Here is a 22,154-nt window from a genome sequence, read left to right on the forward strand (position 1 = left end):
ATGTTATCTACTTTATACTTAATGATTATGTGCATTTACCCAACAGCTGAAATATTACTTAAATTAGCTGACTTTGTTATGGTTGCTATGGTTTAACTGAAATTGATCATGCAAACAATTGTGCCTTGATACACTAAGCAAAATTAAGATGCTTCTAAGCAAAATTAAGATGCCTTTTGGGTGGCACTCACTACTCAGAAAAGTGCGGTGAGTTCCTTATCTTAAGGACAGAACCAAGCTCATTTATGGCCTAGAGAATACCATGGAGAATCTCCAGGAGTTTGAAATATCATACTCTCTCCCTACAATTCTCCATCCCTCACAAGACAGGATTTAGCCCTACCTTTCTGTTTGTCAAAGGTGTGGACAAATAACATCTGTTGGGAGGAATACACAATGTCACATTGTGTGATTTGTTAAAAATGTTCTCTAAAAAAGAGAAACTCCTATAGCAAATCTAAGGAAGCCTGGCTAGTCTGTAATTAATGAGAGATAGGTGCTTTTTAAAAATCCCAATAGGCCTGACTATATTGTTAGGCACCTTTAAAAATCTAGTTCTGAGGCCAAGCAGAATAACCCCTTAATATCCTACAAAAATCTCAGCCACAATATACTCCGTGTAACTGTTTTTCCAAACAGTTTTACTGTGTTACCTTTGCTTTGCTTACTATTCAATTTCTAGCAGTTCTGCCTCATTTCATGTGAGAACACCATTAATAAATGCATAGCTCTAAGAATATTTATTTTCTCAAGTCAAAGCAATAACCAATTTCTCATCTGCTCCAGACCTGGAGATGATCAAGCATATTTTTAAGGCTTTTTTACATTTTGCCCAAATGTTTCTGTATACAATTAATGAAAAAGTATAGAATGGGGGTTAAGTTGTTTATACGTGATGATTAAATCAGCGTGCATGTATCACGTATAAAATGAGAATTAGAATGTTTCATGGCCACACATCTTATCAACGCTTTTTATTCTTTTTTAAACTGTGTATTTGATCACAACTGGAATCTAATGAGTATAAGGAAAGGAGATACTTCTGTTCAATTTTACTTTGCCCTTCTGACAGAATACATGCTAAGGGTGAAGAATTTTGCCAAATAAGGACCTTGATACAAGTTCCACCGAAGTCCCTGGAAAGATTTCTGTGTGACTTTTAAGGGAAATTGAATCGTTCCCCCCCTACCCCCCCCAAACCCCACCCCGCCAAAACCCACAGGATCTATTTTGAGCAACTGAACCAAATGATAACAAATTAAGACAGCACACATTTTATTCCTTCACTATTGCTCAGTGAAGCACTATAATTCAAATTAGGCAAACAAGTTCTGGAAGAATATGTTTAAGGTCTATAAGTACTTCAGTAATACAAATAGAAATAGTTAATAAAAATACTCTCCCATCTAACACATTCATTTTTAGGGCCAACGTTGAATTCAATATTTTTGTACTTCTGAATTCTGTGGGTATTTTCCATTTTCAGATGCTTTGAACTTCCATGTCATAGCTAAGCTTGGAGATGCTAAAATATGCAAGAGGTTTTTACCTCCACTTCTTTGTCTCAGAGAAATCAAATCGGGGGTCTCATGAAAAATGTTAATCTTCCAACTTTTCCAGCCCATCATAGCAAATTCAAGAGGTTCAGATGACCCCTAAACCTCCAGACCTTTGTAAAACCACAACAAAATGTTTTAGGCTTTTCCAGAATAGTTTGGAGTATGCATTTTAAAGTTAACCTCACTGAATAGTTAGCCTAACCACATTGCTTTAGAAATGTGTAGATATAAAAGTCAGTCAAGTGGGTAAATTCATCCATCCTCTACTGCCATGGTGATGAATGGAGTATAAATACCCATATAGACTGGATAGATTCAAATAAGACAGATGATATAAGGCCATATGTTATGAGACCCTCAGCACCACTTAGGCTAGGTACAGACATTCAAACAGCCTGAGGTGGAATCAATCTAAGCTACACACTTTTTGGTAAGTGGTGTAGCTTAGATCAATAGCAAACAGAACATGTTTGCGCTGGGGGGTGGTGGGAGGAGGGAGGGCAAATCTTAGACTGGGTTCCGCCATTTTTAAACAAGTCTGTGTGTGCCGAACTTCTTGTTATGGGTACAGACTGGTTTCCTATCACTTACCTCTCTAAAAGTGTAATGTTTGTACCTGACCCCAAACTCGAATTAAGGGTTCAATAAAACTTCTGTTGAAATCTATGAAATCTTTACCCTGATTTTAGCAGGAGTGGGATAGAACTTGAAGACTTCCAACTGAGTTTAAAGCAAGGCATAGTTTTGTGCAGGTCCTTTACACAGGAATTCATTTTATCCTCTGGGAGTACTTCAGGATTTATATTTAGTAAGTAGAGCTGCACATATGAAACAGTATTTGTGATATGCATTTCCTATTGTTTACCAGCCAAACTACTAACTCATATTGCTGCATGCAATATTTTATGTTTCCCCCTCACTGTACAACTTTAGTCATTCAACATAACAGATGCTATTTCATTGTAGGAAAGCATCAGTGTTTGTGGGAGCAACATATCTTGTAAGCAGAATCTTCTTGCGAGTATTTAAACACAGAAAATTGGCCAAATAAAATGTGTATATAAAGAAGGTTCCAACAAAATTAGTCATCTCATTTAATGTTTTCATCCCTTAGACATTGTTTAGGAAGCTGTTATTAAGCACTTTAATGAAATGTTAAAAAGCAGCAGCAGCTGCCACCCACACAGCAGATGCTTCTGCTATAGACTATCTTAGAGAGCTGAATTTTTTGGGGTTTCTAGTTCTGCTCAGCTGGTGCATCTTAGGTCCAAGGGAGTATTATAAGCTAGTAATACCTGGTGCTAAGCAAACCTTGTGTAGTTGTTTCATCACCAGACATCTGCGTTTTCTGTTTCCCATGGAAAACCAGAGTAAACCGTGAATTTTACCTTCTCCAGCAGCAAACACAGATTTCTCATTTTACTGGAGAAATCCATGGATTTTGCAGTTTTATGATGAGCCCTTGGCAGGCTGGCAGAGTTCCAGCCTGCAAGGAGCTGAGAGGGAGCGGGAGGAGGGCAATCAGGTAGGGGATGCCATGTGCATATACATGCACGTGGCCCCAAGCAGCCTGGACAGCAGCTCCCACAGGTAAGTGCGGGGGGGGGGGGGGGGGGGGGGGGGGGGGGACTGAGGCCTCCAGAGGGAGGGAGGGAGGGAGTTGAGCAAGGCTGGGGCTGGGGCTGCTGCCCAGCCTGGCAGTTTCTGGAGCTTAGGGCCCTGGGCAGGGGAGTGGAGCTGGCTCCCTGCCGCTCCATGGACTCCCAAGAGGGAAGAGGGGACCCACATCTCCAGATCTGTGCACAGGGTGGTCTGCCCACTATGGGCTTGGGGGGAGGGGGAACTGCTCCCCGCCAGTGCATGCACTCCCAGGGGGAAGGAGGGACCTGTGTCCCCCTGATCTGTGCATGGGGCAGGGGCTTCATGCTGCCTGCTTCAGGCTCATGCTCTCCACTCTGCTGCCCTCCCCTGGGGTCTCCATAGCCCAGTGTGTGCAACCCGGCACTGCAGGGAACAGTGGAGCCACACAGGAAGCTGCCTGCTGCTGTGACCTCCACACTGCCCACATCCCCTGCGCACAACCCCATGCTGCCATCGCTGCTGCAGCTGCATGGGCAGGGGACACCTCACCAGGGCAGCATGGAGCTTGCAGCAGCAGGCAGCTTCCTGCATGGCTCCACTGTTCTTTGCAATGTCAGGTCGCACAGGCCAGGCTGCAGAGGTACCAAGGGAGGGCAGCAGAGTGGAAGCCCACAAGAGGCATTGTGCAGCCCCTGCCCCACACACAGATGTGGGGGCATGGGTCCCCCTACCCCTCAAGAGTACATGCTGTGGTGGGGAGCAGCCCCCGCCTCCACCTGAGCCCGCAGCAGGCAGGCAGCAGGCAGCAGGCAGCAGGGGAGAGACCCAGGCTTCACTCCACTACAGCAGCCACCACCTCGTGCCAGGGGTAGGGGGATCCAGACCTGGGTCCCTGGCCTCATAGCCCTAGCAGCTGGGAGCCCCCCTCCAGGAGGGCTGGGAGAGCTGGAGCTGTGGGTGGGGTCAAGGGGCAACAGCAGGGCTGGGGGGGTTGTGGTTGAGAGTGAAGGATACCAGTAGGGCCAGGAGGCTGTGTTAAGGGAGTGAGGGGCACCAGCAAGGCTGTGGGGCTGTGGGGACCTTTCATTTTAATCATGGATTTGGGGGGGTTATCAGAGAATTTGCAATTTTTTATCACATAATTTGCCATCTTTTATTAGAAAAAACCAGAATCCCTGCTCATCCCTGAGGCTATGGGCAAACATACCTTTTAACTGCTACAAAAGGGAAGGGGAAGCTGCCCCTGTGGTACAGGTCTAATCCATCTCCCTTTAAAAGCAATGTATAGCCTGGTGTTACAGATTTAACTAATGGTAATGCAAGGAAGGAATAGCTTGCTCATATGCTTGTAAATACTGCATTCAACATATGTACGCCTCTAACTTCAGCCTAGTGAGCAACACTAGATGACCAAAGGTTAGTCCATACTGGATACATCTACATGAGACACCAGAAGCACAGTAGACTAATTCTACTGCACATCAGCATGCCATGGCAAAAGCTGTGCTAATGCACCAGTGCACAGTAGTTAGTCTACTGTGCATCAGCATCACCTAAAAGATGTACACCGGCACTACTGTGCAGTAGTTCCGATTATAGTAAATTAAGTTCGTTCTTACAGGTACTAAACTTAATGCATGGTAATTACACCACATTAATGCACATGTAGATCTGCCCACTGAAGATCAATTATAGAAATAGTAACCAAGTGGCTAGGATGGCAGAATTAACAATTACACATGTACAGAATATGGGCATTTCTTATTTTGGGGCAGTAATATATGTATTAGCCACTGAATTTTTTACCTGCACTCTCCTTGATAAATGATAACTCAGTGACATGATCATCACATACAAGTTAATCAATAGGTGATGTTAGGAATAGATAATTTATCAAACTATGTATACCCTACTGTGTGTTAGGGCAGGAGTTGCTAAAATGGGCAGCGAAGAAGAGGAAGGGACAAGCAGAACAGAGGACAGCGACAGCAGCAGCAGGTCCTCCAGCGCAAGCTGGAGTGACAATAAAGGAGAGGACATTTGATCTGAGTATATGACCCTGCAAGCAGGGTTGGGGTGGAAAGGAAGTGTGGCCTGGTCTGAGGGACCAGGATGGACTTAGTTGTTTTGTGTGTGTCGTGCGTGATGCAGATATTGTAACAGGTTTGGGGGCCAGCAGGCCTTTGTATGGGTGTGCGGGCACACAGGTGTGGTTTTTATAATGGGAGAAGGTTTTTCCTTTTGTAGTGTGATATGAAGAGTGTAGATATATATAACCTTATATATATATATATAGAGAGAGAGAGAGAGAGAGAGAGAGAGAAAGTGAGAGAGAGATTTTTACAAAAAAAAAAGGACTCCAAAAATAGGGGTTTCTAACAAAAATAGAGGAGCAAAGTACAGAGGATGGGTGAGGGGGCAGCACAAGGAGCAGTGCAGATGGCTAGAGTCAGGGAGCCAGCTCAAAGGAGTACTGAAGAGAGAGGATAACCTCTAAGCCTCATAAGCCCAGTGTCTAAGCAGGAAACATGAAGGTGAGTGACTGGGAAATAGTCTATAGACTGAGGAAAGGCCAAAAAAAATCAGACTGGAAAAAAAACCTCCCTCTCATATGCAAAAAAGCCCAACAGGGCTCCGCAGAGCAGCTACCTAAGCTATGAATCCAAAAGACGCAGGCTGGAGGCTCTGGCTAGGAAGAAGAAAGTGAAAGCAGGAATCCCCCTCCCCCGCCCCAGGCAACCAACTCAGTGAAGAGGTTTCACATTGCTTCAGTCAACATTAGGAGCGTTGCTGGGCAAGGAAAATGGGACCAGATTCACCAAACCTTGGAACAAATACAGGCAGGCATAATCTGCCTGCAGGGATGTGGTTTGCCTAGTCAAACAGCCATCTCTGTTCTCCAAATGCTAGCCACGTGGAGCAGCCATGTGGTTGAGGGTGGATGACAATAGGGCTGCTGGTGTTGCAATCTTGCCGAAAGGAGACACCATGCGCCCCCTGAAACACAAAGAAATAGGAGCAGGCAGGCTGCTTCAAGCAACTATGGAAGCAAATGGGACAGTTTTCGAATGCTGTGTGTGTACGTGCCAGCCCACACAAAAACAAAGTGTGAGTTCCTAGAAAACATGGCCATAACAATACCAAGTGGCTGGCTGGTAATGATCACAGGCGACTTCAACTGTGTCATCAGCGAAGACAACAGAGTCAGCAGCACCCAGAGGATAGGCATGGAGAGATCCTCTAGGCAACTGCAACAGCTGGTCGAAGACCACAGCCTAGCAGATGTGGGGAAAGGAGCTCAAAGCCCCAGAGGACACTTCACCTGGGTGTACCTGCAGGGAAAACCAAGACCCAGATAGACTTTGTCTTCCTCTCCAAGGAGTGGAAGGCAAGGGAAGTCCATTCCACACCCATCTGTTTCTCGGACCACTGCCTCTTTACAATCCAGGCTGAAATGGGAGGATAGTTGGAAAGGGGCAGAGGGTACTTGCCAGGCTGCCCCTCCCTGTCCTGTCCTCAGCTAAACACCAGCCTGTTAGAAGATGAAAAGACCCAGCACAGTTTCAGAGAGCACTATGCAGGCTGGAGGACCCTCAAGGACCTGCACCCGAACCAGACAGAGTGGTGGGCCACTGTCAAGGAGAGGACCAGAGGCTTTTTCCAGCACCCTAGCAAGCAGTAAGCCTTCTTCCGTATGTTTTAGGCCTTACATAGGCAGGCAGTGGTGGGCTGGGATGTGAGGGAGGACATATGGGAGGTGAAGGCCCAGATTGGCATCTGGTACTGGGAGGAGGACAAGAAAACGATCTTCCAGGCCAGGGCCCACTGGACAGAGGAGGGGGAGGAGCAGTCTGCTTACTTCACCAGGCTAAGGAAGAGCAAAATGAAGCCCATGACATGCTTGAGAGATGGAGTAGGAGAGGAGCACTGGTAGAAGGAAGGCATGCTGGAAACGGAGGCCACCTTCTATGGAGAGCTCTACACTGTATGACTGGAGGACCCAGAGGCCATTCAGCAGTGCTTGCAGGGGCTTACCCAGGTCCTTGAGGAGCCTGAGCAGCAGCAGCTAGAGAAAAGGTGAACACTGGAGGAGGTCGGGCAGGCCTTTCGGGGTTTCAAGAATGGCCAGACGGCCTGCCCAAGGAGTTTTGTGTGGTTTTTTTGGACCTGGTGGGCCATGACCTGCTGGAGCTCTTAAGAGAGTGCCTGCAGGAGGGCTGGCTGGAGACTGGGAGGGACCGGGGCCTCGTGACCCTCTTGCACAAGAAGGGTCCGAGGGAACAGTTAAAGAACTGGAGGTCCGTTACCCTCCTGAACGTCGACTATAACCTGCTGGGCAAAGTCTTGGCTGAGTGATTTAAATCTGTGCTAGGTTCCATCACCCATGAGGACCAGTTGTGTGTGGTACCAGGACACCGGGTCCCCGGAGCCCTGCTGCAACTGAGGGATGTGCTCCAGCTGGAACAGGACAGAGGGCAGAAGGTAGCTGTGCTGAACCTGGACCTGGAAAAGGTCTACAACAGAGTATCACATCAGTTTCTCTTCAAGATGCTGAAGCAAATGGGAATCCCTCCGACCTTCACTGGATGGTTAAAGACGCTGTACATGGCTGTGACCAGAGAGGTGATGGTCAATGGTTTCTTGACCACATGGACTGCAATACAGCCAGGGGTCTGCCAGGGCTGCTCGCTGTCTCAGATCATGTTCATGTGTGCCATTGAACCCCTGGCCCAGTGCATTACAAGGATGTGCAGAGTCCAGATCCCCAGAGGAAACAAGGAAGAGACCAGGGTCCTGGCTTACATGGACAACCTGAACATCCTGTGCCAGAATAAGTGTTCAGTAGAAAGAGCCCTGTGGCAGACACAGGTCTACAAAGTAGCAGCAGGGACAAAGCTCAACATGAGTAAAAGCACCTGCCCAGCTGTAGGTGAGCTCAGGGAGTTGGAGTCCCTGGGGGTCTCGGTCCCGGAGAGGGTGTCAGGATCTTGGGGGTGGAGTTTGACCCTGAGCTGAGCAGACAAAGGGCCTGGGAGCAGAAGGAGGCTAAGGTGAAGCAGAGACTGTCTGTGGCATGCACACCACCTCTCCATTGGGGGGGGGGGGGAGGGGTGCTCACGATCAGTGTTGCTAACGGTGCTGCTGTACACCACACTGGTCTTCCCTCCTCCAAAGCGTATCATCCACAGAATCCAGAGAGCCATGTGCATTTTCTTCTGAGGATCCAGAATGGAGAAGGTGAAAGGAAGAAGCTATACAAAAATAAATCGACCAGGGTCAGGCGGATGCCAGACATCCACCTGTTCCTACGGGCACGGTACATGAGTCAGATCTGCAAGCTGGTGACCAGGCCAGAGACCAAAACATCCTGTCTTATCAAGTATTTTGCAGGTCACCTTCTGAGACACTGGGGGGGGGGCGGGGGGGGCGGGGAGGGGGCGGTGTTCACACCAACCAACAGGAGACCATGTTCTACAGGGTCCTGAACAAATTCTGGAGCAAGTATGGGTTACAAAAAGAAAGCCCAGTGACCATGACCAAACACAGAAAGACACAGAAGGAAGTCAGAGACAGAAACAGGCTATCAACTGTGGAGCTACTCCCCAAAGATGACTGTCAAGCCATCTGGGACTAGATCTTCCGCAAGGACCTACAAAAGGACCACGGAGACTTGAACTGGCTAATAGCTCACCACACACTTCCAGTAAAGGCATGGAGACACAGAGAGGGATGAGGGACTCGACCCAGCTTTCCCAGGGGAACCTGCCAAGATGAGAGAGAGACTATTGACCACCTCCTATGGCCCTGGCCCTATGTCAAGGAAGTGTGGGAAAAGGTAAACCAGCTCCACAAAGAGGAACAGAAGTCAGGTTGATGACAAGGGAAGTGGCACTGTACAGTCACCTGAATAAGCAGCAGGGATCCCCAACAGGCCGCTTTAACCAGTTTGTGTCCTGCATCAGGAGTGCTCTGTGGCAGTGCAGAAACCTACTGATGTACGGACACATGGAGCTCCAAGACACAAACTGTGTTAAAATGTTTCTAAATGAATTCCAGTCCTACTCCTGGAAAGCAGTGGGAGAAGACAGAGAAGATGCAACCAACTCCACCTGGAAAGGGGACACTTGGCACAGGTTGGTCAAAGATCCTGCCCACCTCTGGGAGGGGGAGCAGATAGGGAGAACAATCAGGACAGCAACACAACTGGACCTGGAGACAGGGAGAAAGACAGCAACAAGCTCAGCAGCAGCAGAAATGGCAGCAACAAGGACAGTGAATGAACTGAGATTGTATCCCCAAATCAGGGCTAGGACTAAGAGTTTGTGATTGGGTTAGGAAAAGGACACCAGGTGGGTGCACGAGAGCATTGGGGAGCGGATGCATTTATTGTAATGGGTGCACGAGTTTTTAATGTGGTTTGAGGTGTGTGCAGGAAAGCTTACACTAGATGTAGTATATAGAACTCTATATATAGAAATATATTTTTCAAAAAAAAAAAAGGCACATAGATGGGGCCATTTACACTGCTGCCACCACAGGTAGAAGGATTGCTCCAAGCCCTCCCAGTAGAGCAGGGCCCTAGGTATCTGTACAGTTTGCCTATGTGTTAGTCTGGCCCAGTTTGTAGGCACGTTACCTGTCTGCACAGGGTGTTTTCTCTGTGGACTCCTGTAATCATAGTGCATCTGTAGTAACTGAAGCTGAGCTCAGCAATATATTTAAATCTTGGGTTTAATCCAGCTTCAGGCTACAAATGGAAAGACTAGTATGGATTTCAGTGACAGGTGGACCTAATCCTGTAAGACAAACTGGAAACAATAGCTTGGGCTACCACTTAATCCATGAAGCAATTAAGAAAAGTAGAAGAAAATCCTGTCTTGAAAAATTACTGGATTTACTTCTTCTGAGCAGCATGTGGCCTCTTAGTTTCATAGTTGGTAGGGTTGGAAGGGACCTGAGCAAATCATCAAGTTTGACCCCCTGCCATGGGCAGGAAAGAGTACTAGGGTCAAACGACCACAGCAAGGTGTCTATCTAGCCTCCTTTTAAAGATCCTCAGGGTAGGAATGAGCACCACTTCCCTTGGAAGTTGGTTCCAGATCCTAGCCTCCCTGACAGTGAAGTAGCGCCTCATGATATCTAGTCTGAATCTACTCTCCGTCAACTTATGGCTGTTATTTCTTGTTATTCCCAGTAGTGCTCGGGGGAACAGGGACTCTCCCATTGCCTGCTGGTCTCCATTGGTAAGTTTATAGATGGCCACCAGATCCCCACTCAGCCTTCTCTTGTGGAGGCTGAACAGGTTCAGGTCTTGTAGCCTCTCTTCGTAGGTGTTGCCCTACTGCCCCCTGACCATGGTAGTGGCCCTCCTCTGGACCCTCTCCATGTTGTCCACATCCCTCCTGAAGTGCAGCGCCCAGAACTGCACGTAGTACTCCAACTGCAGCTTGACCAATGTCGGATAGAGGGGGCGGATCACCTCCTTGGACCTGCTTGTGATCCATCTGTGGATGCATGACAAGGTGCGGTTAGCCTTCTTGACCGCATCCCCACATCGGTGGCCCATGTTCATTGTGCAGTCTATAATGACTCCAAGAACTTTTTCTGCCTCTGTGCTGATGAGAAGGGAGTTCCCCAGCCTGTAGGTATGCTACTGGTTCTTCCTCCCTAGGTGCAGCACCTTGCACTTGTCAGTATTGAGTCCCATTTTATTCTCATCCATCCACCCCTGTAACCTGTCCAGATCCAATTGCAGCCTGTCCCAAGTCCCTGTGATATCACATTCATCTTTGTGCACTCCAATGATCATTTCAAATAAGTTATCTGGTAGTGAAGTAAAAGTGACTCATCTGTAACTCCCAGGGTCCCCTACTAGCTTATTTAAAGATATGCACATTTGCTATCCTTCAGTCCTCTAGTATAGCGGATGACTGCATATTTTTTGTTGGAGCTCAGCACTTAATTCTTAAATTAATATAAGACTCTTGGATCTGATCCTAGTGGCCTGTTGCCCATTCATTTATCAAAGGAAACGGTGCTGCAATATTTTGATATCTCAGATACAGAGGAACGTAAAATGGCCAATGGGAATGAGACTATGGAAAAGCAAATGACCACATCCAAGGCAGAAGCAAGTATCAGCTTAATGTACTGAATGGATTCCAGAGCCTGTGGTTCCAGGGGAGACAGCCATGCTAGTGTCTCCATGTTTCTGCTATGGAACCAGGAGCCTAAATCTCTGGGAGCCAGAGTTCAACCCAAAGCTGTTACTGACCCAATGCAACTGCTCAATGAAATTAAAATTCCTGTCAGAAAGCAGCTGCAAGATCCAGAGAGCATATTTCGTTTTAGAAACATTGTATCTGTGCTTTCAAAACTTTTTTTCTCATTATCTAGTACACAGAAAAGCTTTTTTTTAATCCAGAAGTTCTGCTTTACAGCTAGCTCTGTTTCTAACCACCATATGAGTGAGATTTTAGAACAACAATCCAATAGCAGTAATGAGGGCAGAGAACTTGTGTTATGATGGAGTTTGATTGGTTTATAAATGAAAGATGTGATGGCCTTAATTATACAGCAGTGGGTTTGATGACCCAAGATGTCCGTTCAAATCACATGTCCTACATGTGAGGCAAAGATGGAGTGTGAAGACTGACTGATGCAGCAATAAAAAAGTAAAATCACTACGATAGATTGGGCAATGCAGGAGAGAGGGAATGTGAATGGCCTGAAGGAGGAGATAGGAAAATATGTGGGAGGGAGAACACAGGGAAGTAGAGAGAGACCACAATGAAAGGGAATAAGAAGGGAAATGGAGGGAGAGAAGACGACACTACAGATAACAAATATGGGAAAATATGTGCTCAGGTCGACTATGTATGGGAAGGCTGTGAAGGAGGAGAAAATGGAAAGAACGAAGAACAAAAATAAGACTTATGCTTAACAATTTAAAAGCGTATTTAATAGAAAGTTCAATACCAGAATTAAAAATACCACCTACAGAAATGTTTTATTGTGCAGCTATGCACCCAAATGCATGTCAGTATAGAGAAACACAGCTGTCTACACCATTTTTCTAAGGATTTGAAGGAAATGTGAGTGGAGGGAAGTATTTTGATGGATACAGCTGTGGCTGTACCCAGACTTTAATCAAAATAGGGGTCCCATTGGGCAAGATGCTACATATTGGAGGAAGAAGAAAATGGGAGGATGTAGTATAGGTGATGTTATGCAATAAAAAGTATCACTTTTAATACACACTAAACTCAGGGCCGTGTTGCAAGGGGCACTAAACACGTTTTATCTGAAATCACAGTAAGCATTACCGTGCCATATTAAAGGTGGAAAATGTTCTGAGCAATCACAGGGTAATGCTTACTAGGATCTCAGCCTGCTCTGGATGGGGCTGGAATTGACTTCACCCTATTCTTGCCCTGACCCCGCTCACATTGGATACTGATCCTGGCAACAGGCACTGCAACTTCCACATGCACATGTGAGGATGTGCAACCCTCAGACCCAGAGCCTGCATCTCCCTCATCATGTGCCCGGCACTGCCCAGCCTGAGACCCTCTGCTTCTGGCATGCCAAGTTGAGGCAGTTCTCTGCCACTGGCAGTGGGCAGAGGGAGGCACAAGGAGATAATCCTAGAGAGGGTGCTGCTCTTGTCACTGGGTTTGTGGGGCAACTGGGTGTCTCTGTTTCTGGCAGTCTTGAATGAACTCCAGTGCACTGCAGGGTGCTAAAACTAACAATCAGCTGATTTGTTGCAGAACACAGATTAGCTGATTGTTGGTCCCAACCTACACACTGCAACAGAGTACTGAACTCATGTTATCTCCACAGAGTAACCCAACAATAGCTGAACATGTGTTACTTAATACAATCTGGAGATACTCCTGCAAAAAGTCATGATTGCTACAATATGATTGCATTTGGCATGTGCTTTATTAGTTAAATCTGTAGACACTTATGTTTTAAGTGCAGTTAAGTTTTATTAGGTTTTATTAGGGCAGCTCTGGGAGCTGCTCTAATTAAAGAGCCTGGAGCATTCCCACGTTTCAAAATGGCAGTGGAGGCACTTTCTCTAAAGTTCATCAACATACTTTACATAAAGCACCTCCACAGCCGTTTTGAAGTGTGGGGACACTGATACATGAGGTGCAGGAGGCTGCTGAAGCATGGTAATTACCATACTCCAGCAAACATGATTAATTGAGTCTGCTCTGACATGCTTGCTCCAACATACTGTAATTACAGAGTATTGGAGTAACCTCGCTGCTTGTGTGTATGTGCCTCTTAAGTTTAAGATCATCTGAAATGTCGCCCCTTATAACAAACTTTTTGGTGAGTTCCTGCCTCCTAAAACTTGTTTGGATTTTATCTTGTTCTCCATTGTTTGGGATAAAAACATGAAACTGGCTATATCTATATAAATTCTCAGCCTTGAGATTCTGAGTATCTTACTGGCTTGCTTCAGAAGGTGATTGTTTAGCACTTTCTCAGAGCCTGTCCCCTTTAATTGCAAATTAAGCATGCAAATATTTGGACACTAATTGCAGTATTTCTAGAAAACAGAAATTGTTCAGCAACTTGTAAAAGTCTGGCTCTAGTTACGTAACCAGACAAGTAGTGTTAATTCATTTTAATTATACTATACGCTAGTTGAAAAAGCTTTTACAAAATTCTAACCACTTCTCAATACACTTGCAAAACAGTTTATTCTACAGATAATCCTGTAGCTGGAATTCCAGTCTCTCAGCTCTGAAGGTCAACAAGATCAGACCTAAAAGCATTATTCCTCCCAACTATCCCCCTTCCTTCTCTCTTCTCTGGACATATATACCACAGTACCTCTTTTCTACACAAAGAAAATTTCACTCAGCTCTGCATGCCTGACATGATGATGGGTTTTTTTTTTTATAGATTTACTTTTAATCATTCCATAATTGTCTTGTGCTGGTGGTTGATTCAAAATTAAGTTGTGTAACACCTGAGACAGAAGAGTGTATTCCAGTCTGAGAATGTGATATCACTGCATTTGTTTCTTGGAGGGAAGCTTATTCATTGTATTAGTTAAGTAATTAAATTTGCTTGCTTTGTTCCCCAAACCCACAAGCTTTACTTGAAACCTTTCTAAATTCTCCCCGTCCCCTGAATACTTCTTTATTTCTATACAGGAACCCACCACCAACTGCTTAAAAGGAAAGTAAAGACCTTTAAAATGCTTTCTTTTCTCCTACCTGCCTCCCAGCCTGCTCTGCTTATTTTCCATTGTGTCCCACACTAAGGTTTTTGCTTGCTATTCTCTGACCCTTTCACTGGCCCCAATAAACCCCATCCCCTTTGCCTCAGGTGACCCTTCTTTCTGTCCTCCTTGATATCTTGTTTTTCTTTGCCTCCATCCTGTCACAGCAACACATATTCTGGTCCTCAAAAAAAAAGGCATCTCTGTATCCATCTGCTTCTCCTTACTGTTGCTTCTCTTTTTACCCAAAACGACATTGAAAACACTATCTTTGATCATTTGTAGGTATGCCTACAAGTGCCATTAGGAAGCAGCAACTGTGGAACTTATTGCTTCACAGTTTATTGCTCCTGGGCACGCATCTGCATGTGTCCCTGGAGTGCCTCTCATTGAGCTGGGTCATAGCAGCCCCAGGTGGCAGGGGGCCTGGGGTCAACCTTCCAGCCCGGGGCTACTCCTACTGGGCTCAATGTACTGTGAAGAGGCTAGCTGAGGCATGTGGCTGCTTTGGTGCAGGGCTAGCTGGCAGGCAGCCCTGGCACTGAAGCAGCCTCATGCCCTGGTCAGCCAGTCAGTGTCTAGATGTGCACTGCTGTGCATGAAAAAAACTGCAGCAGGGTTGGACTTGTATTTATAGGTTCTACCCTGCTGCGGAGTTAATTATTTCATGTGCCCTAATAGAGGCACACGTGTAGACTCTGAGATGTTTACTGTATAGTTAATTAGTCAACTGCACAGTAAACATTTAGTGTAGACATGCCCAGGTTTGCTCCCCTTTCTCCCTCTGCTCCCCTAATAATGCTAGCCATGGATGCCTGCTGTTCCACAGCCAGCTTCACTCATTTTTCTACTTTGTTCTCTACTTAAAGACCAGTGGTTCCCAACCTTTTTTTCCCATGCCCTGCTGCTTGGAACAGAGTGTGGTGGCCCAGCGACATGTGGCACAGCTTGTCTTTTCTGTGCGGCACTGCTGGCATTGCCTCCGCAACCCTCATTTGGGTCGTAACCCGGGGTTGGGAACTGCTATTATAGACCATTCTCACTGAATTGACCCAGATGCCATTACTCACTTCCTCTTTCCTCCTTCCTCAAGATTTGTAGTCCCTAATCCATGGTTTGTGGGCAATATTGGGAACTTCCAATATTGCTCAGAGCCACAGGAGATTAAAAAAAGTTAAGGTTGATAAAGAGCAAAATACAGAATTATTTACATGAGGTTACTCACTCAATATTGTTGCTGATGGGTCAGTGAAGATTGGGACCAAGATGCAACACCGCCATACCTACAAGAAACCAGCCAGCTAATAATTCGGTTTGGATCTTGGACCTGAGATACCTTTCAACCCTATGATTCCATGGGTAGTGTGGGGAGGTATTGTCCTATGTAGATGATGTGCACTTGATTTTAAGGTGACACATGTAAATTAAAAATAAACATTTCTATGGTATTTCTTTCTCTCCCCTCCCCTAAACATACTGCTTGTTCTCGTGGATCATACACTTTTGAGGGCATGAATCTTTGGCTACCATGCCATGGACAGTACTAGAATGAAAATAATAATAAGAAAGTAGATATCATGAAATACTGCTTTATGATTAGTGACAGTTTAGGATTCCACTGTGAACTTAGATCAGTGGTGCTCAAACTTGTGGCTCCACAGGCCAAATGAGTAGTATGTGACTGATCTACAGGCCAGATCCCAGGGTTAACTCCCAGATCAGACCCTGTATAGCCAGCTCAGGCCCTGTGCTACCTCAGCCCATCCCTCTGCAGCTGGACTGGGCTCCATACTGCATCAGCCCAGCCCTGTGCACCCAGAGTGGGCCCTATACCAGCTCAACCCAGCCCCATGTGGCCAGGTTGGGCCCCATGTGACTGGATGGGCCCTGTACCATAGATTCATAGATTCAAGATATTAGGGTCGGAAGGGACCTCAATAGATCATCTAGTCTGACCCCCTGCATAGGCAGGAAAGAGTGCTGGGACTAGATGACCCCAGCCAGATGCCTATCTAACCTCCTCTTGAAGACCCCCAGGGTAGGGGAGAGCACCACCTCCCTTGGGAGCCCATTCCAGACCTTGGCCACTCTGACTGTGTAGAAGTTCTTCCTAATGTCCAGTCTAAACCTGCTCTCTGCTAGCTTGTGGCCATTATTTCTTGTAACCCCTGGGGGCGCCTTGGTGAATAAAACCTCACCAATCCCCTTCTGTGCCCCCATGATGAACTTATAGGCAGCCACAAGGTCACCTCTCAACCTTCTCTTGTGGAGGCTAAAGAGGTCCAGGAGTCCCAGTCTCTCCTCATAGGGCTTGACCTGCAAGCCCTTAACCACACGAGTGGCCCTTCTCTGGACCCTCTCCAGGTTATCCACATCCCTCTTGAAGTGTGGCGCCCAAAATTGCACGCAGTACTCCAACTGTGGTCTGACCAGTGCCCGACAGAGGGGAAGTATCACCTCCTTGGATCTGTTCATCATGCATCTGCTGATGCACGATAAAGTGCCATTAGCTTTTCTGATGGCTTTGTCACACTGCCGGCTCATGTTCATCTTGGAGTCCACTAGGACTCCAAGATCCCTTTCCGCTTCCGTGCCACCAAGCAGGTCATTTCCTAGGCAGTAGGTGTGCTGGACATTTTTCCTCCCTAGGTGCAGCACTTTGCATTTCTCCTTGTTGAATTGCATTCTGTTGTTTTCCGCCCATATGTCCAACCTGTCCAGGTCTGCTTGTAGTTGTTCCCTGCCCTCTGGCGTGTATACTTCTCCCCACATTTTTGTGTCATCCTCATACTTGGACAGAGTACACTTCACTCCCTCGTCCAAGTTGCTAATGAAGATATTGAACAGTATCGGTCCTAGGACCGAGCCCTGCGGGACTCCACTGCCCACACCTTTCCAGGTCGATACCGACCCATCCACCATGACTCTCTGGGTCCGACCCTGTAGCCAATTCTCCACCCACCGGACCGTCTCTGCCCATCTCAACCTAGATTGTGTCCCATGCCACCACAGCTCTGTGTGCCTCATACAGTGCATAGGACTATGGGTCTGGAAATTTAGCAGCAGGGCAGTGGCAATTAAGGCTGCCCCACCACCATACTGCTAAATTCTTGGAGACCTGAGGAGCCCTGTGGGCCAGATGACATGTCTCCATTGACTGGATCCAGCCTGCAGGCCAAGGGTTGAGAACCCCTGACTTGGATAATTTGAGCCTATTCTCAACATCATATTAATCTGTAACCTCTTTTCACTGCAAAATGAATGAAGCTGTGATTTCATGTTTCAGTCCATCTGAGCTTTTCAAGATGAGTGAACAATTCTCTTCAGTTTTAACCCATAGGCACTAGTGACAGCACAGTATTTCTAGACCCTAAGGGTTAATTTCTCAAATAATAAACAGTTCTTTAGGTCATTAGGTTATGGCAGGCTACAATGATTCATATGGGTGCCAATAGGGGACAGAACTGTTAAAGAATTGGTTGAAAACTGAGATTCCTCCATTTCAATATTGCTCACCTGTGTAGCAGATGGAAGTATTTTAAAAAGGTGAAGGAATGTCTTCATTTTTCTTCTAGGTATTGTGAAGTAAAGCACAGAGAAATATAGTTGTAACCCTACTACGTTGTATAGCTTTCTAAACTCCTATCCTGTTCTTATAAAACATGTTATCAAGTTACTAGGCAATTGATGATTATACAGCAGGCACACAATTTTCTAAAATTGCTTTTCAATGAAAGCTCATAAATATGCTACCCTTCTTCAGTTCAATAGCTTCCTGATAAGTATATTCTCCATGTTTCCCTTTAGATAAAAGCTAGATTCTTTTTTTTGTTTCTATTTTGGTAGTATCTCACTAATGATCATATAAAAATACTGGTATTCATATCTACTTTTCAATTTAATTTACATCAGGTTTGTAGAGAGGCATTTATCTTTGAAAAGCAAGACTAGATTCTAATCTAATTCTTAGCTCTTCCACCTATTACATTCAATTAAACTTAATAGCTCTATATCGGTTACTACAGTGACGTTAAAGAGAGTTTTACAAGTAGCAGTTAAGAAGTGCGTAAGTTCTGTGCTTCAGCTGAGGTATAACTGATAAAAGTTTCGATTACTGTAGTTCTGGTAAACTAATAATATAGAAAGGAGACATTTTGACCCTTTCTTATAATAGGAGAAATCATGAGCTCTAGTTTAACATATTGCTCTGTCAAATAAGAGGAAGGGATCCAAATAGCAGAGAACCAGTGATTAAGGTTTAAGGAGAGTAAATCTCATCACTTTATAAATGATTTAATCCCTTATAGGTCACTTCATTTTAACCAGGGGGCTCAATTTTTCTCCAGTTCCTTTTTGTTCAACTTCTGTCCACAGCAAAGAAGAAACAACAGTTGAATTAAAACCTTGTCAAAAGAAGTGGAGCTTCTTGAAATATGTCCCTGCACACTTAAATACTCTGATAACAATATAGATTGCCAAAGCTCTCTTATCAAGAAAGGAAGGATTCAGGGAGAGATTTAAAATATGACTTTATAGTAGCCTCCAGTTTATAATGGGAGTGATCTGAAACATTCTGCTTCTAACTTATCTCCAGTCTTGTAAGAGAGTTTTGTGAGATAGGTCTAAGACCTCTGTTTCTTCTTATCACAAAATAATGGCATTGAGCTCAAAAGTAATACAGCAATGTAAGGAATCCAATGGAAACGTTCAGTTGTATTGCATATATTGGGAATAGCAACACCTTCTGGCATACTTCTTAATAGTCACTCAAATGCCAATATCCTGTGAACTATCTAACTTTTCAAAACACCTCAAGCACAAATTCCTGTTTTAGTTTAAATTTTAAATAGTTCGGCACAGTGGTGTTATAATGAGAGTCCATCCAATGAGAGATAACACTTTTCAAAAACATGCAGGTCAGAGTATACACCACCATGAGCCCTCATTTCCTCCCCCTGTCTAACTTCGTAGATCATAGAAGACTTTAGCCAGCAGTACGTTAAACCAATCCTTAACTGGTTAAACTAGAAGGCAAACAGAAAGTACAACTCCTAGTGCTACCACTTCAAGAAGCAGACATACATATGATTCAAAACCTAACTTTATTTGGTGCTTTGTCAGTGAAGAAGGACCATTCAGGAGAGAAAAATATGGTTTTACAAATGCAGATATTATTGTGAGCTTGGAAGGAAACATCTGGACCTAGGTTTGAGCCTGTCATGTGTATGCAAACATCTCAAAAGTGCTGACAAGCAGGTCCAGATATTTACAAAGAGATTATCTCCCTTCTTACACATCTTTCTTTCTGTTACATTTTGGGATAAATCTTATTTCTATCCTGGATTGATATTCTATTTAATTGCTTTGTTAAAAGACTCACCTGATCCCGTACTTCATAGAGATTAGGCAGAACTACTTTTAATAAGTGCAAACATCGTGCACAGCCCATTTCCAGTGCCGGAGTTAGCTAAGTCTGGCATAGTTTTAAGGTTCAGGAGAGCATTAAGGCTGGCTCCGGTGAAGGGGGTGAGGGGAGTGCTGGTGTTCAAATGCAGAGAATGGGGCAGCTGTACGGCTGATCCCAGAGTCTGGAGGCTCCCAGAGATAAGTAGAGGTTTAGAGTATAAAAATGACCCCAAATTCAGGACACCTCTTCTGTGCAGAAAAGAAACACTTGATGAAGGGACATGATAAGGGGCTTACAAAACACTAAATGGCAAAGAAAAAGGCAATAGGGATTTATTATTGACTCTCAACAGACAGGAACTAGGGGTCACAATATGAAACTAGTGGGTAGTAAGTTTAAAACTAACAAAAAGAAATTATTTTTCATAGAAATCACAGAGAAGCAGGGCTGGAAGGGACTTCCAATGGTCATCGAGTCCAACCCACTGACCGGGGCAGGATCAGCCCTGTCCAAACCACTCCACACAGTCCAGCAGCTAAACTCGAGCTAAGACTACCATCCACCTTGATGCAACGTAGACCTAGCACCCTAACCTGCCACCTGCTCAGGAGGTCCAGGGGAAAGGGCTAACCCCTGCTACAAAGGAAGGTAACCCCCCACACCCCCTGCAGGCCATATCCAATCTGACAGGGGGTAAAATTCCTTCCTGACTCCAAATGTGGCATCGGTCTGACCCTGAGCGGAGGGGCAGGACCCTCTAGCCAGGATTCATAGACTCATAGATATAGGGTCAGATGGGACCTGAGCAGATCATCAGGTGTGACCCCCTGCCCTCGGCAGGAATGAATATTCAGCTCACATGACCCCCACTAAGTTAAGCTCATATGACCCGAGTTAAGTAGCTGGATCCTCCAGCTTTGTTCCCAGCCGGGGCACAGGCACAGTCTAAGTCCCAGCCTCTTCCCAGGGTGGCCCTCCTTGCCACTGGAGGTGGAGGAGGCTGGCAAGGTCCTCAAAGGGAGCTGAAGTCTTGGCAGAAAGAGGCATCCTGAGCACAGGAAAAGGGGAACTCCTAGCCTTGGAGGCTGCAACCCTCCTCCCACCATCGCCCCCAGCCCCCGCTCCCTTTCTCTGCCCCGTGTGACCCGCCGCGCTCCCAGCCCGCCAGCCCGCCCCTACCCGAGTTGCGGAGCTTGCGGTTCTTGAAGACGGACACGACCACCAGCAGGCTGCCCACGATGTCCACCACGGTGGTGAAGATCAGCACCCCGGACAGCGCCGCCACCACCCAGGCCGGCCGCGGGGCCGCCGCCCGCCCCGCCGCGCCCAGCGCCCCGCGCCCGCCCGCCTCGCAGCAGTTCCTCAGCGACCCATTGTCCAGCATCGCGGCCCCGCAGCGCCCGCCAGAGCCCGCGCGGCTTTAACCAGGCGCGGGAGGGCGCGGCCGGGGCGGAGCGGCAGCCAGCGCCGCCCGGGCGGGGACACACGTTCGGGGGCGGCCGGGTGAAGCGCGTTACCCCGCGCGGCTCCATGCTGCTGCGCTTGGCTGGCTGAGCCCCTGCATCCTCCCCGCTTTCTGTTATATGTATGGGGAGGGAGGGGGTTGAACCCCCTGTCAGCGGCACTGGGTGTTGGCGTTTGACTGGAGTGTGCCAGTGCCTTTGGGACCTAACCTGGCTAGGGGAGAGGCCCCTCCACTCAGCCTCAGGCTGACACCACATTTGGGGCAGGAAGGAGTTTCCACCCCCTGCTCACATTGGTATGGGCTGGGGGGGGGGGGGGGGGTTGCCTTCCTGTGTAGCAAGGGAGCATGGCCAGCTACTCAGGGTCTCTGGTGCAAAGTTTCATAGACACTGGCTGCTGCGGATGCCCTGCTTTGCCTGTGGCAGGCTGGTGTGTTAGGTCTGTGCGGTGTCAGGATTGAGAGTAGTCTTATGCCAAGTTTAGATTTTGGATTGTATGGGATGGTTTGGACAGGGATGATGCTGCCTCAGGCAGGGGTTGGACTGGGCGAGCTCTGGGGGGCCCTTGCAGCCCTGCTTCTCTGTGGTTCTAGGACTGTCTGATTTTCGGTGCCTGCAAACAGGGGCAGATCCAGGGTCCGCTGCCACCCCCTTTTGATTCCTGTCTCATGCAAAGTTTAAAACCAAATGCCTAGCAGTGCACGCAGCATTTTTAGTCAGGCAGCTCTGAAGGAGTCACTTGACTTCATGATTTCTTATGTCTCTGATCCCTTCTCATCTCTCCATTCCACAGGTGTTAACAGCCCTCTCTCCCTTTTTATGCTCTTGATGTTTCACTAATCAAGCTAGCTTTGCATCTACCATTCTGCTCTCTGTTCACTGCTCCTAGCCATGTA

General features: G+C 46.6%; 1 protein-coding gene across 1 annotated transcript in view; it reads right to left on the bottom strand.

Moving 5' to 3' along the window:
• The window catches only part of MTNR1B (melatonin receptor 1B), a 56,529-nt gene extending 35,350 nt beyond the window's left edge, over positions 1-21,179 (bottom strand). Inside the window, exon 1 of the mRNA XM_006276749.4 lies at positions 20,975-21,179. Within this exon, the coding sequence (XP_006276811.3) occupies positions 20,975-21,179 (205 nt within the window). The remainder of the gene's footprint in view (positions 1-20,974) is intronic.
• Positions 21,180-22,154: the final 975 nt, after the last annotated feature.

Source organism: Alligator mississippiensis, chromosome 1 (assembly GCF_030867095.1).
Source record: "Alligator mississippiensis isolate rAllMis1 chromosome 1, rAllMis1, whole genome shotgun sequence".
Lineage (NCBI taxonomy): Eukaryota > Metazoa > Chordata > Crocodylia > Alligatoridae > Alligator > Alligator mississippiensis.